Source organism: Gossypium hirsutum, chromosome A11 (assembly GCF_007990345.1).
Source record: "Gossypium hirsutum isolate 1008001.06 chromosome A11, Gossypium_hirsutum_v2.1, whole genome shotgun sequence".
NCBI lineage: Eukaryota > Viridiplantae > Streptophyta > Magnoliopsida > Malvales > Malvaceae > Gossypium > Gossypium hirsutum.
In genome coordinates, this window is record NC_053434.1 from 119,918,837 (window position 1) to 119,935,245 (window position 16,409).

Consider the following 16,409-nt stretch of genomic DNA (forward strand, 5'->3'; position numbering starts at 1 on the left):
TTTCCTAAACAAAAAACTACTAATTTAAACCCATTAAAAAAAACAATATAACTCTTGACCTTTCAACTCTTGACCTTTCACTTACATGACTCTTAACTTTCATTTAAGTTTATTTAACAGAAGGTTGGGTTTCTTGAGTTGTCAAATTGCAACATATGCACTCTTGGTGAAGGAGATATTCCACGCGATATTTCTGGTCTATCCTCTTTGGTACATCTTGGTCTTAGTGGTAACAGTTTCATCAGCATGCCTGCATCTCTTACTCGACTCTCCAAGCTTCAATTTCTTGGATTGTCATATTGCAAGATGCTTAAATCGTTGCCTGAGATACCGAGAAGGGTAGGACAAGTGTGGATAGATGGTTGTTCTTCACTTGAAGTATGCAATTTAGTGGATTCGGCTGCCTTTAGAGCCATTAACTGCTTCAAATTGGCTGAGAATATGAATGCATTAACAATACGTGAAGTATGCAATTTAGTAGGTTCGGGCGCATTTAGAGCCATTAACTGCTTCAAATTGGCTGAGAATATGAATGCATTAACACTGCTGAAAAAAGAGCTTAAGGTCGATTAATCTCTATTTTCTCCCTTACAAAATCTCATACTTGAGAATTTATGGTTTTAGTTACCAAACGACTTGTGTTTTTTTTTTTTTTGCAGGCATTTGCAAATTCAAGAAAAATGTTTGATATTATGATGCCCGGAAGTGAAATCCCAGAATGGTTTAGCAACCAAGAAAGCGGCTCTTTAATTATGATACGCCTACCTATCAACCTTCGGAGAGATAGCCAATGGATTGGAGTTGCTTGTTGCTGCATTTTTAGCAGTAATGATGCTTCAAGGGATGAAAAACAGCGTATCAGTTGTCGAGCATATATCTATTGTAGAAATTCTGAACAAGCCAGCTGTAATAGATCTATTTTTCGAGGTAGAAATGATCGACGGATTGACTGGAGTGGCTGGGGGCTGCGTGAACCCATAATGAAAGATCACCTTTTTCTTCGCTATTGGTCGCGTGATAAATTATATCCTTCCTCGGAGAATAAATATGACGACTGTGAAACCACTAATTTATGGGCAACACATTGTTTAGATAAAAAATGCGATGAGCTTAACGTGTCTTTCTCTGAACGTGGTGTTAAGGTGAAAGAAGTGTGGTTTTAGAATAGTATATGAGAAAGATTTGGAAGAAATAAAAGAGTTGCAGTGCTATACTCAATCTTCACCAAATTTTGAACACATTCACCAACACTCTGCTCACAACGATGGATCAGTAGGTAGCACTTCTCACATAAAATAGAAACCTAATATCTACGATGAAGCGGAGGAAGAAGGGCCGCAACCAAAACGGATGCAAATTTTTTTTCAATTTTTTATAATTGTCCAATCGGGGAAGAAGCATTAGCTATGGTAAATTACTTCCCCAACCTTGTCCTACTGAATATTTTTACTCATCTACCTTGTTTACATCTTTTATTTCATTTAAAGTAATCATCCTAGACTTATTTGCGTATGAGATATGATCATTTTATTATATACTAAAAAATTTTAAAAAAATACTACTTAAAATTTTAGTCACTTAATTCATTCCTTTTTACATAATTGAATTGTGTACATTTTGATTTGTTTTATATTTTTATTAAAATTTTCTTTTCATTATATATATTCAATTACATCCATATTTTATTTGTAGGTTGAAATAAATATAATCGAGATAGAAATGTGGAGAAAAATGGATAGTTTCGGTGACGATACAGGTAATAATAAGGTGAAAATCCTTTAGTGAGGATTAGATCATAATTTCGACTGAGTTAAAAACTATTTCATTTTTATTTGAGACCAACTTATGTGTTCAATTTAATCAATCAAAATTATTTTTTTATATATTTGAAAGATTAAATATAAGTCCTTAATAGTACTTAAATATGTTTAATTCCTTCTAATAAAAGTACCATTTAAATTTCATGGCTTGAAATATAAATAATATTATTCCAACTCTTCCATTTATATTTTTTTACAAAGTATTTATGTTTAGACATTTATTTTTAGCACTTATTCAAATATAAAAATAAAGTAGGCTGTTTTAATTATTTAGAATATTTTCCCTGTGAGAGACATATTCATATCCAATATATTTTTTAAAATTCTATAAATTCAGTTTTTGTCTAATGTTATTGTTTAGAGAAATAAAGATATGATTTTTGGTCGATATGAACAAGGTTTTCAATGTTTGTGTTTATGTGATATCAACAAAAATTCCTCAATTTGAGGTAGGTTAATATACTAGTGATATAGATGATCTCAATGCAACAAAAATAATGTTGGTGTTTTATGTTTGTCCCCTAGACCAATAGAAGCATGAAAGTCTGCTCAAAGGATCATGCAGGTGAGGGACCAACAAAAGTCATCAAGTTAGAATGGAAGCCGACACTTCAGCAATTATAGGCTCGGATGAATTTAGGGAATTAAGATTTTAAAATCATTTCATTATCAATTAAAATAATCTTTCATTTTTTTAATGTGGTTTAATTTGAATAGGATTCAATCCTCTTCAAAGAACCATTATTTTTTTATATATATATAATATTCTCTTTATATATATAATTTTAACTTATTAATGTTATTAATCTTTAAATTTTTTATCGATAATGTTTCTTTCATACTACTTAATCAAGTATGTCTAACTACTAGACATTATTTATAAAGCTAAACTTAAATTTCAATTAATATGCAACACGCTAATATTAATTAAGTGATAATTAAGATATTTAGAACTCTATTAAAATAATAATTTTATTTTACATCAATAAAATTGGCACAACTTTTAATTGTGAATTCAATAATTTGATGAAAAATAAAGGATATTCATGTCAGTTTAAAAGTTTTTTCAAACTAAGCATCTATACTATCTTATATTATATAGATTGAGTAATGATACCCTCATGGCCCGTAAGTTTCAAAGATTTACAGTCAAATCCAAGCCGCTATTTTTTATGGGTTGAGGAGAGATTATGGATAGTTCTAGGTATTGTCTCAAAAAAATTATTATAATATTTGAATTAATAAGTTAATATATTTTAATTATATTCAATAATTCAAATAAAAACTATTATTTTCTGTTAATTAATATAATTAAAAATAAAATATCTTAAAAATTCATCAAATATTATATTCACCTATTTCTTCTATATTGGTCGCGTGATAAATTATATTCTAGTTATTATTGTGATAATATTATTATTTATAATTATTAAATACATAAAATACAAACCGTCCAACATTTTTAATTATTACTTATAATTAAACTGGCCTCCACTTCGTCAACTCTCACCTTGGAAAGAACATCCATCGCTCATCTTTGAATCAATCGCTCATATCATTACTTTTTCTAGTTTTTTTGTGAGTATTGGGCGATCTATTTTCTGATTTTGAACACCAGATTGAGATATCCATCTCCTTTCATACATCCTCATGTTTTCGTTACCTTCGACTTCTTCCTCCATTTCTAAAAAGAAATATGATGTTTTCTTGAGTTTTAGAGGTGAAGATACTCGCAACAACTTCACGGATCATCTTTATGATGCTCTTAAGAGGAGTGGGATCGTCACCTTCAGGGATGACCCAAAGCTGGAGGCTGGCGAAGAGATCGCACCTGAACTCTTCAATGCAATTCAGCAATCATGGTGCTCGGTGATCGTTTTTTCAGAAACCTATGCTTTTTCAGGATGGTGCTTGGAGGAGCTTTCTGAGATTATTCAACAAAAAAATGTTAACGGACATAAAGTATTTCCAATTTTCTGCCATGTGGATCCATCCGATTTAAGAAAACAAAAAGAAAAAGTTGAAGAAGCCTTCGCCAAACATGAAGAGAGGTACAAGGAAGATAAAGACAAAATCCAGAAGTGGCGAAATGCTTTGACTCAAGTAGCTAACATCAAAGGATGGCATTTACATGATAGGTAATTCTTTCTTTTCTTCTCTATTTCCTAATTTTAATGACTAAAACATTGTGTTTTTTATTGCATGTTTTTATTATTATAATTTTGCGTTTAATTAAGAATTCCCTTATTTCAACTAACGAGCAAGTTGTGTATGTTGATGCTATAATAGATCTTGCTGTCTTATTCTTTCTTCCAACTATATTTCATGATTCATTGAACTAAAAATGTAAAAGAGCATTTGAAAGATTGCAGCGATTTTTTATTTCATTGTAGGCATGAATCAGAGTTTATCGGAGACATTGTTAAAAGTATATCAGCAAAATTATGTGATACATATCCAATTGTTCATGATGAGTTGGTTGGAATTAACTTACGTTTGGAGGAGTTGTATTCGAAAATAAATATTGGGGAAAACGATGTTCGCATTATAGGAATTTGCGGAATGGGTGGCATCGGTAAAACAACTCTTGCAAGGGTTGTTTACTCTCAAATGTCACATCATTTTGAAGGTAAAAGCTTTCTTGCTGATATTCGAGAAGTTTCAAACAAATGTGGACTTGTTTCTTTACAGAAACAACTTCTTTCTCAAATCTTGCCAGATGAATGCTTTAATTTTTTCAATGTTCATGAAGGGAATATCATAATTAGCCGTAGGCTGTCTAGCAAAAAGGTTCTTGCTGTTCTTGATGATGTTGATAATGTACAACACTTGAAATGCTTGGTTGGAAGGCGTGATTGGTTTAGTTTAGGGAGTAGGGTCATTGTAACAACAAGAGATGAACATTTGCTTCGATCTTATCAAATCGATGATGTGTATAAGCCTGCAACACTGAATCCCAACGATGCACTAGGGCTTTTCAATTTGAAAGCTTTTGATAGTGATACAATGTCAAAAGATGATTTCTTTGAGCTTTCAGAACATGTTGTACGTTATGCTGGTGGTCTCCCCTTAGCTCTTGAAGTTTTGGGTTCATTTTTGTGCGGTAGAGATATAGTTCAATGGAGAAGTGCAATTGAAAGACTTAAACGAGATTCTAACAAAGATATTCTTGACACACTAAGAATCAACTTTGATGGATTGGAAGAAAGGGAGAAGAATATATTTCTAGATATAGCATGCTTTTTTAATGGGGAGAATAAAGATTTCGTAATGAAAGTACTGGATGGTTGTGAGTTTTTCCCAGATATTGGAATTGATGTTCTCATTAAGAAATCTCTCATAAAAGTTAGTGATGACAACCAATATTTGCGGATGCATACCTTGTTACAAGAAATGGGAAGAAAAATTGCTCAAGAAAAATGTGTTGATGAACCTGGAAAACATTGTAGATTGTGGAAGGAAAGGGATGTCCATCATGTCCTAACAAAAAACACGGTAAATCATTCAACAAAAATACATACGAAATTTTCTTTTATCAATATATGATATAGATCCAAAGCTTAGTCTAATTGGTTTACATATCGATACTGAAGCAATACTGAAGTGGCATTGAGTAGCTTTAAGATAATTTCCATATTTTGATTATAAATATTAATAAAGATTTGTAATATAAATGTTTAATTTTATTGAATTAATCTCATTAGAAAATGTTTTACTTTGTTCAAAAGATTTTATTTAGTATATTTCAACCAAAAGACTGTGATAATGTTAACATGCATATAAATTTTCAAAAGTTTTATAGTACAATTTAGATCATTTATTTTGTCTTCTTATTGTCTGTTCTTGATTACTTTTAGGCTACCAAAGTGATTGAAAGCATGATCATCGACAATAAAAGGTAAGAAAAATACATATAAATTTATCAATATGTACTATTAATATTGTTATTATTATTATTATTGTAAAAAAAATCCAAAAATAAATGAGAAAAAAAAAAGATTTTGACTTTACTTAGTAGAGTGAAAAGAAAATTAGAAGGATAAAAAATTGAAGGGATAGAAAACTAAAATGATAGAAAACATATTTTTTCTTCCATAAGTGTGCTTAGTTGGAAAGATGAAAAAATGAATGGAAAAAATATTTTTGCTTGGTATGGTGAAAAGTGAGAAGGAAAGAAAATAAAACATTTGAAAATAAAATTACTCTCTTATTTTCTCTCTTCTCATTATTCCAATTTTGAACAATTTATTTTTATTCTTGAGGACAGAAAGTAATCATCTCTCCTCTCTTTTTTTCCACTTTTCTACTCTATTTTTATATCCTCCACTTTTTTACTCAACTAAGCACACCCTTAATGCTTAATTTTTTGATGTTACATTTATGAAATTTATAGAGAAACATGTTACTCTTTTAAAAGAAATTATAAAAAGATGTATGTCATTGTCTTTGCTAATATTAATGGTTTATATTTGATGTAATGACAATATATATCTATGAAGTAGGTTATAAAATGTCATTAAAAGTTCTCAAAAACAAATCCAAATGATGCCATCATTTGGTTCACCAGTAATCTATGAGTTATATATCACTGCACCAAACATAAATAAAAGTCAAAAGTAAGCCTTAGATAGAGTATTGTCTACATATCTTAATACTCATATTCAGATATGCAGTAGATATAAGTATTAGATACGGATACTTAAAAAAAACATTATCGATGCAACATAGCTTTTAGATATTGAATGTTTTTGTATATTTTGAAGCTCATTTTTTGTTTTGTTCATGGTTATTAGGGAATCGAGTAAGATGCTTAATTTGAGTGTCAATACCTTCTCGAAGATGAAAAAATTGAGATTGCTCAGAGTGCTTTGCTTATCAAACTGTGATGATCTCAAATATCTTTCTGATGAACTACGACTTTTAGAATGGACAGAATATCCTTTAAGATACTTGCCTTCAAACTTTCAACTGAATAACCTTGTCGCACTTCATTTACCATATAGTCACATTCAACAATTATGGAAGGAAAATAGGGTAAGAATTAGCTCATCTTCTCCTTGTGTTTTAGCATGTATTAATATAAATGATTAAAATTTGATTAGGATAAAAAACAAAAAAAAATTAGCATTATTATGTTTTCTCTTTTCTCTCTAATTTGTTATTTTTTCAACAGCCCTTGTACAAGTTGAAAATTATCAACATCCCCATATCAAGGGTCCCAAAACCTGATCAAGACACCAGATTTCACAACATCCCCATATCTTGAAGTTTTGATTTTGGAAGGTTGTGCCAGATTAGTTGATGTCCATTTATCAATCGGAGTGCTTAAGAGCCTTAAACTTTTGAATTTAAGAGGCTGCATAAGTCTTAAGAGTCTTCCGACCAAAATTGGAATGGAATCTCTTGAAACATTAATTCTTTCGGGTTGCTCAAATCTTGTAAGGTTTCCGGATATTGATGGGAAAATGGCACGTCTAAAAACTCTAGATCTTTCTGGTTGTTATAAAATTGAATATTTGCCAGTGAATTTGCAGCAAGTAGAGTTTTTGGAAGAGCTTGACTTCAGTGAAACAACCATAACAGAGCCACCATCCTTCATTTTTCGATTGAAAAATCTTAAAACTCTATCTTTCAATGGGGGCAAGGTAATCCAAGATAGAAGGACGAATCCCATGGCTCCGATGTTGCCTTTGTTGTCAGGTTTGAGTTCATTAAGACAGCTAACACTAAGTTACTGCAATCTTTGCGAAGGAGATATTCCACATGATATTTCTGGTCTATCCTCTTTGATACGTCTTGATCTTAGTGGTAACAATTTCATCAGCATACCTGCATCTCTTACTGGACTCTCGAAGCTTGAGTTTCTTAAATTGTCAAATTGCAACATGTAGACTCTTGGTGAAGCAGATATTCATAGTTACATTTCTGGTCTATCCTCTTTGGTACATCTTGATCTTAGTGGTAACAATTTCATCAGCATACCTGCATCTCTTACTCGACTCTCCAAGCTTAAGTTTCTTGGATTGGCATATTGCAAGATGCTTGAATCGTTGCCTGAGCTACCAACAAGGGTAGGACATGCGAGGATAGATGGCTGTTCTTCACTTGAAGCATGCAATTTAGTGGATTCGGCTAGCTTTAGAGCCATTAACTGCTTCAAATTGGCTGATAATATCAATGCATTAACACTTCTGAAAAAACATTTTAAGGTCTATTAATCTCTTTTTTGTCCCTTACAAAATTTCATACTTGACAATTTATGGTTTTAGTTACCAAAACTTGTGTTTTATTTTGCAGGCATTTGCACATTCAAGAGAAGAGTTTGATATTATTATGCCCGGAGGTGAAATCCCAGAATGGTTTAGCCAACAAAAAAGTGACTCTTCAATTAAGATACCCCTACCTATGAGATAGTCAATGGGTTGGAGTTGCTTGTTGCTGCATTTTTGTCAGTAATGATGCTTCAAGTGATGACGAGTCTATTGGTTGCAGAGCATTTATTTATTGTAGAAATTCTGAACAAGCCAGCTGTAATGGATCTATTTTTCGACAGATATATTGGAGTGGCTGGGGAGTGGATAAAACAATAATGAAAGATCACCTTTTTCTTCGTTATTGGTCGCGTGATAAATTATATCCTTCTTTGAAGGATGAATATGATGACTGTGAAACCAATAATTTATGGACAACAGATTGTTTAGATCAGATATGCAATGAGCTTGAGGTGTGTTTCGCATCTTCATTTGGACGCAATACTAAGGTGAAGAAGTGCGGTGTTAGAATAGTGTATGAGACAGATTTGGATGAAATAAAAGAGGTGCAGTGCCATACCACTCAATCTTCTCCAAATTTTGAAAACATCCACCAACACTTTGCTCACAACGATGGATCAGTAGGTAGCACTTCTCAAATAAAACAAAAACGTAATATCTACGAGAATGCAGAGGAAGAAGGGCCGCAATCAAAACGGATGCAAAGTTTTTTCTAAGTGGCTAACCCGGGAAGAAGAATTAACTGTGGTAAACTACTTAACCAACATTGTCCTACTAGCTTTTTTTACACATCTATGTTGTTTACATATTTTATTATCATTCTAGATTTCTTTGCGAATGAGATATGATCCTTCTATTATTATACCAAAAAATTTTAAAATTTTGGTCGCCTAATTCATTCGTTTTTATATAATTGAAATGTGTACATTTTGATTGGTTTCATTTTATTTATTTATTAAAGTTTTATTTTCGTTATATATATTCACTTACATCTATATTTTATTTTTTGGTTGAAGTAAATATAATCAATTGAGATAGAAATGTAGAGAAAATTAGATAGTTTTGACGAGGATATAGAGGTAATAATAAGGCAAAAATCCTTTAATGAGGATTAGATCATAATTTTGGTTGAGTTAGAAACCATTTCATTTTTATTTGAGACCAAATTATGTGTCCAATTTAATCGGTCAAAATTGTTTTTATATATTTGGAGGATTAAATATAAGTCCTTAATAGTACTTAAATAGGTTTAATTCCTTCTAATAAAAGTAGTATTCATATTTTATGGCTCGAAGTACAAATAATATTATTCTAAATTTTTAGTTTATATTTTTTTACCAATATTTATGTTTAGACATTTATTTTTAACACTCATCCAAATATAAAAATACGGTACCCTTTTTTAATTAATTAGAAACTCTTTTCCATGTGAGAGACATTTTCATATCCAATTTTTTTTCAAAATTCTATAAATTCTTTTTTTGTTATTGTCTAATGTTAGGGTTTAGAGAAATAGAGATATGATCTTGGTCAACATGAGCAAGATTTTTAATGTTTGTGTTTATATAATATCAACAAAAATTTCTCGATTTAAGGTAAGTTAATATACTAGTGATATAGATGATCTCAGTACAACAAAAATAATCTTGGTGTTTTATGTTTGTCTCTCAGACCTATAGAAGCATGTAAGTCTGCTCAAAGTATCATGGAAGTGAGGGACCAACAAAAGTCATCAAGTTGGAATGGAAGCGGTCACTAGCAATTATAGGCTCTCTGAAAAATTTAGGGAATTAGGATTTTGAGAAATAGAGTATGCTATTATATAATTAGTTGTTTTTAACATTAAATTATACATATTGAAATAAACGTTGTTTTTAAAATGTAAATTCAAATAGTAATTTAATTGTAATGTAAATAAAACTTTTTAAATTAGGCATAATGATAAAAAAAATTCTTAGTGTTTATTTTTTTTTTTTTAGCAATTTGGCTCTCAACATTTTATTTTAAGTCAAAATATAATTTTTTTAACAATTAAGGCGTGATATAACAGTTAATTCATTTCGATTCATCATTAAACTTTTCAAGTGTATCTCAATTGGACCATCTTTTCCTCTAACTCAAAGAGGCTATAAAAGTAAAGAAAATTTCATTTGATCGGTGCACAATTTTTTTCTGACTTCTTTTATAATTGGTGCAAAATTATGATTGTTTTAAATGAATGAACTATTCAAATTAAAAACCAGTAGAATGAAATTATCAAATGTTCTCGCCTCTATCTTGAATCAGACTCTTATTGTGTTGGTGCCCAGGGTGGCAGGATCGGAATTACTGTCTCAATTTAAACCGATCAATCTTTGTACGGTTGTTTAAGGTGATCACCAAGACAATTGCAATGAAATTGAGAAGCAGGTTCGAGGATTCATTTGGGGGTCTACATCTGGTAACCGGAAACCAACTTTAGTGACCTGTTGGATGCCTTTGAAGAATGGTGGATTTGGGTTGAGGAAAGTACGAGGCCACAATAAAGCTTGCATGATTAAAGTAGCTTTTAATGTCATTTCTAACATGAATGTGCTATGGGTTAAAGTCCTTGGAAACAAGTATGAGGTAATAAGTAGATGGTCGTCTTCAGTACATCCTTCTAATTGCTTGTTTCTCTGGAGGGCTTTGTCCAATATATGGGAAGATGCACTAGGAAATTGGAGAACAGTGAGTTTCTCCGGAACTCAAACAACTTTTTCTGTGGAAGGAACTGATTGGGGTACTCTTTTTGCTATGGCCTGCTAGGAACTTTGGAAAAATAGAAATGCCTTTGTTTTGAGTAGTGGCATTGCGGGAACTATGGTATTAAGGAATGAGTGCCATTCATGGCCTCGGCATATTATGGAGGTAAAGTTAAAGCAGAGGTAATCATGCGCGGTGGTATCAAGGAACAGTTTTTATGATTTACACTAAAATGCCTATATTTTCTAGGATAATAAATATCTTTAAAGTATTTCCAATTTTACTATATTAATAATTTACATTATATAAATATATATCATTCACATAATTTTATCTTAACAAAACATATTTTATATTTTATTATTTAAATTTGTGACTGAACTGGTATCATAAGTAACTTATTTGAAAAATGATTAAAAAGTTTAGTATTTAAATTTATCTTTTTACAAAATATTGAGATTAAAACCTAAAACATTGGATTTCCAAAACTCTTAGAATTAACAAATTCAACCAATGTCTTATTTGATGATGCTTATATAATTTCTTTTTTTTTTTATAAATATAGCCTTTTTTAAGCACATCAATAGTATATCACCCTCCAATTTTTATTATTACTGGTGTTTAATGTCACATGTGTCTAATGTGACATGTATTGCATGTAATTTCATTTATATTAATAATGATAATTAAAAAATAATTATTAAATTTTAACTTTATTTAAAAAAGAAAAAACTCACAAAATGTTTTCACAAATGTCACATGTAGTGCTTGTTTCACTTAGTATAAATAACATGCAATATAATTATAATTTTTTTTATAATATTATATTATCTCATCATCAATTAAAATAATTTTCCATTTTTCTTTAATACAAATTAATTTGAATAGGATTCAATTCTCTTCAAATAACCATTTTTTCTTTATATATATAATTTTAATTTATTAATGTTAATAATCTCCAAATTTTGTATCGATAATTTTTCTTACAGGATACTTAATTAAATATGTCTAACTACTAGATGTTATTTATAAAGATAAACTTAAATTTCAATTGCTATGCAACTCTGATATTAATTAAGTGATAATTAATATATTTACAATTCTATTAAAAAAATAAATTTATTTTACATCAATAAAATTAACACAACTTTTAAACGTGAATTTAGTAATTTGATAGAAAATAAAGGATATTCATGTTAATTTAAAAGTTTTTTCAAACACGTGTTTTTATGTATATTATATTATATAGATTGGGTAATGATACCCTTACGACGCATAAGTTCCAATGGTACTTACAGCCAAATCCAAGCTACTATTTTTTTAAGGATAAACTATATTATTACTCACTAAACTATGACTAAATTTTCATGTTGGTCATTTAATTAAAAAAATTATAATTTTAGCACTAAACTTTTTCGAATTAAGGGAGCTTGCTAGATACCAAACGAATTAAGCAGTTAAAAGAATCCCATGGCTAAAACTTAAACTTAAGGCTGAGATTTTTTAACTCACCTTCATCGGTGAAATACCCTGCAGACGCAGATGTCACTGACTTTGGTCTATTGATGTCGATGCCGACGTGGTTTTCGTCTGTCACAGAACTCCAAGTCCTGGACTGTTCCAGTTCAATCGCCACAACATGGTTGGAGTCGATGCCCGTGTTTGTTGCATTGAAAAGACCGAGATACTGGCCGGAAAGAGCTCCAGAAATTTCATTGTTAGGGGAGATTACAAAAGCCAATCCATGGCTACCAAGGCTCTTGTATTGAGGTACAATTGCAAAATGAAGGTGGTGGAAAAGGAGGAAACAGTAGCATTTGTGGAGTTCTTAAACTGGATTGGATTCTTGTAGAAGATGTGACCTCTTAGTCGGATGTTAGTATTAGTAAGTTTAAAGAGCCCACTTGAATCGAGACCTGCACCTCCTTCGACATTCAAGTAACCACTGAAATTGAACCCACCCTTGTTGATATCTGAAGATGCGGGAGGAGAAGCAGCAACACAAGCATGATCCAACAATACATTATTAGAGAGAATATTCATGCAAGGTCCATTTCATAACCTTGGTAGTCCAATATTATTTATATTCAGTGGAAGGAAATTGCCTTTTCGTTGTGATAAGAAGAAATAACTGGTAAAGGTGACACCAATTTCTCGTTTCCATACCTACGCGCCTACATTTGGAAAATGTACAGAAAAAAGGTGGGAAAATAAGCAGTTGATGACAAAGGACCACCTTTTTCTTTTATTGAAATAGTGAGTAGTAGACTGGTGACCCCATTAGTGATGTATGCTTCAAATGCGTGGTGTTTAGTGGGTTAATTTATCCACTCTATTCCAACCAAATGTATTTTATAAATTCTAAATGCAATATTGATTTCCTAAATAACATATCAATAAAATAATCAATTATATTTTTTTCCTAATTTTGAACTACATAATTCCCATTATTTGTCCCTTTATAATTTACTAAATTAGTTACCAATCCCAATTAGTTTTGTTTTTCAAATTTTAATTGTCCCAAACTGACATATTTACAATTTTAATACAAAAATAAGTCTATTGGTAACAGATGTTAACTTTTTTATTTATACACATCGATCAGTGAAGTTAACGGATGTTAACTTTTCCGTCTGTTTTGAGAGTGATTTGACAAACAATGCAAGTTCAAAGATTAAAAGAGACAAAAAAATTAAATAAAGAGTTAAAATAATTTTTTATATAAAATTGAAGGACCAAACAAATCATTGTACCAAAAAAATAGTTTTAATCTGTCCTGTGTAATTTAATAAACTATTGATAACTTCATTTAGTAATTGCATACAAACCCCTAACAACCACACTATTATATATCCAACATAAAAAAACCCGATACGTTTAAATCACTTGTTTTTATTTCTTATTTTTCATTGCCTTTAATTGTCTTTCTACTGTAAGCACCTTTTTTAATTATTTCAGTTTATGGATGTTTTAAGATTATTTTTTGCAAAAATAATCATTTAATATATTGATTTTGGTAAGGCTTGACATCACCAAGGTTTGAGGAGAGCTAGTTAGATATAGACATGTCTAGATCGCATTACATATAGTTTTCATGCTACTCATTCATATTTGATCTGTCATTTTGTTGTGTTGATATATGCGATTAATGATGAATTTAGTTATGATATAAATTACTTAGTTCTATGTTAATACAATTAATGGTTTAGAAGATATTTTAGTTATAATACTAAAATTTTGAGCTCCTAAGGTTATATTATTATATGTAATTATATGGTAATTTGTGCATATATATATGGTCCAAGTGAGTTTGTAGGATAATATGAACGTGTATATATATAATAAGAATAATTTCATCATAAAAAAGTTACGCCAAATTAAAAATGATCTAATATGATTTATGTTTTATTGGGATTCAATGATTGAATAAAGTATGAACCAAATACGTGTCAATACTCATGTAACTAATTTTTAATTGATGATGGACTAATTAGAAATCAAAGTTTATATATTAGAGTTATGATCTTCAAAATACAAATATGACAAATGTCAAAAGTAACATGTTTTAGCCTCATTCTAAATGCATTTTTGGATGATTATTTGATTTAAAAAGGTGAATTTTATGCTCCTAATAGTTTAAATTCATTCTCTTTACTTAGGAGAGCATTTGAGAGTAAAAGGAGCGAAAATTAGAAAATCGAAACAAGTTTCAGGAGCCACATGGGCTGGACACACGGCCATGTGCTAGTCCATGTAGAAATCGCTAATTGCACTCCAAACCTACGGGAAAATTTGTGTTTTAGGTTTTTGGATATTTTAAGACCTATATATGACAAAGATAAGAAGAGAGAAGTGAGTCGTCATAGAATACTTAAGAAAACAACTCGAAAAACACCATTGAAGCCGATTCTGAAGCTTATTCCCATCAAGATTAAAGATCTCCTTTTGATTTCTTTGAAGTTTATTATGAGTTTCTTAGTTTCTTGTGGTTATACTATCTTTGGGATGTTTTTATTTGCTATCATGAACTAATTTTCTAAATACCTAAGGAGATGAACCATAGAATAGATTATTATATTTGATTTCTATTTTTATGAAATAAATACCTGGATCTTGTTCCCAATTATATATGCTTAATTCTTGGTTTAATATTTCTAGGCTATTAATCCATGTTTGATGTGCTTAAATCAGAGGAGGAATAGACCTTGTTTAAGAGTAGATCTAGCATAATTGAGTGGAGTTGCATGCAATCCTATAAATAGGATGACATAAATCTACCGAATTAGAGTCAAATCTAATAGGGGATCTATAGATCGAGTTAATGCGACAATAGAGGTTTTAATTAGAAAGAAATTTCAATTAATCAACCTAAAGTCAAATTTTTTTAGTCAAAGAGAGATATTAGCATAATTTAAGGATTTCTATGAATCAAGATATTAAGTCAAGAAATTGCGTAATTTAGATTGATAATGATAGATGAAATCTAGGTGGATGCTTTCCTCGGTATTGTCTCACTTCTTGGTTGTTAATCGTTTATTTTCCTGATTTGTTCTTTGAAGTGTTCTTTAGATAATTAATTTAGTTAATTTTAATTTTAATCAATCACTCCAATTTATCGATTAAATAATAGAAAGACGGTAATTACTAATACTTTTAGTCCTTGTGGGAACAATATATTTGCTCACCATAGTTATACTATTAATTGATAGATGCACTTGCCTTAGTCAGATTTTTAGTTAGTTTACGATTGCATTAAGTGTTTGGCACTATTGACAGGGACTAAAATATTAGGAAAAATTTATTTCTATTAATTTAGCTATTTTTTAATTTTAATATTTTTGTTTTTAATTTAATTTTTACATTCTAAATTTGTTCATTCGTTTGATTCTGACAGGTTCTTTTGGTTTATGACTAGAGGAAACTCGTTGGAATCATTAATTTTTTATAGTGAAGTTGAAAAGATTGCTCGCAAAAATCATAAAAAGATTAGAGAAGTAAGGCAAAATCAACAAATATAGTAGATGATCAAGAAAAAAAATGATATTACCATGGAGATGAGTGGTAATCAAAATAATCTACTGCTTCTTGCAACTCCTGCTCTTCGTACTATGTATGATTATGCTAAGCACACTTGAATTGGGGCTGAATCGAGTATCGTCAGATCGACTGTTGCTGTAAACAATTTTTAGCTAAATCTGAACACAATTCAAATGATACAATAATATGTTAAGTTTGATGGGTTGCAAGATAAAGATTTGAATGCCCATTTGGATAATTTTCTAGAGATTTGCGACACTTTCAAGATCAATGGCGTTACTAAGGATGCCATCCTCTTACGATTGTTCCCATTTTCTTTGAGGAGTAAGGCAAAACAACAGTTAAATTAATTGCCACGAGATTCTATCACAACTTGAGCTCAAATGACTGAGAAGTTTTTGTTAAAATATTTTCCACCGACTAAAACAGCTAAGTTGAGGAACGACATCTCTTCTTTTGTTCAGTTTAATATTGAAACACTTTATGATACATTAGAGAGATTTAATGATTTATTGAGAAGACGTCCTCATCATGGACTACCTTTATGGCTCCAAGT

The 16,409-nt window shown here is 30.4% G+C and overlaps 2 protein-coding genes, 1 long non-coding RNA gene and 1 other non-coding gene across 5 annotated transcripts in view; 3 read left to right on the forward strand and 1 right to left on the reverse strand.

Annotated features, from left to right (window-relative positions):
- LOC107962494 (disease resistance-like protein DSC1) overlaps positions 1–16,409 on the forward strand; it is a 100,313-nt gene continuing 83,904 nt past the window's right edge. The window contains exons 1-2 of one of the 2 annotated variants that reach the window (XM_016898908.2): positions 1–564; positions 660–1,500. In XM_016898908.2, coding sequence (XP_016754397.2) covers positions 247–564; positions 660–1,163 — 822 coding nt within the window. In that variant the 5' untranslated portion in view covers positions 1–246 and the 3' untranslated portion in view covers positions 1,164–1,500. Of the gene's footprint in view, positions 565–659; positions 1,501–16,409 lie in introns of those variants that run through there. The other variant, XM_041080123.1, reaches the window with a different exon arrangement.
- The window catches only part of LOC107962439 (TMV resistance protein N), a 76,055-nt gene continuing 62,963 nt past the window's right edge, over positions 3,318–16,409 (forward strand). Inside the window, exon 1 of the mRNA XM_016898851.2 lies at positions 3,318–3,958. Coding sequence (XP_016754340.1) covers positions 3,471–3,958 — 488 coding nt within the window. The 5' untranslated portion in view covers positions 3,318–3,470. The remainder of the gene's footprint in view (positions 3,959–16,409) is intronic.
- On the forward strand, positions 8,048–10,056 carry LOC121209452 (uncharacterized). The gene is made up of 2 exons (XR_005904600.1): positions 8,048–8,839; positions 9,764–10,056. It is a non-coding gene; the product is annotated as an uncharacterized lncRNA (long non-coding RNA).
- On the reverse strand, positions 16,285–16,391 carry LOC121210632 (small nucleolar RNA R71). The gene has a single exon (XR_005905746.1). It is a non-coding gene; the product is annotated as a small nucleolar RNA R71 (small nucleolar RNA).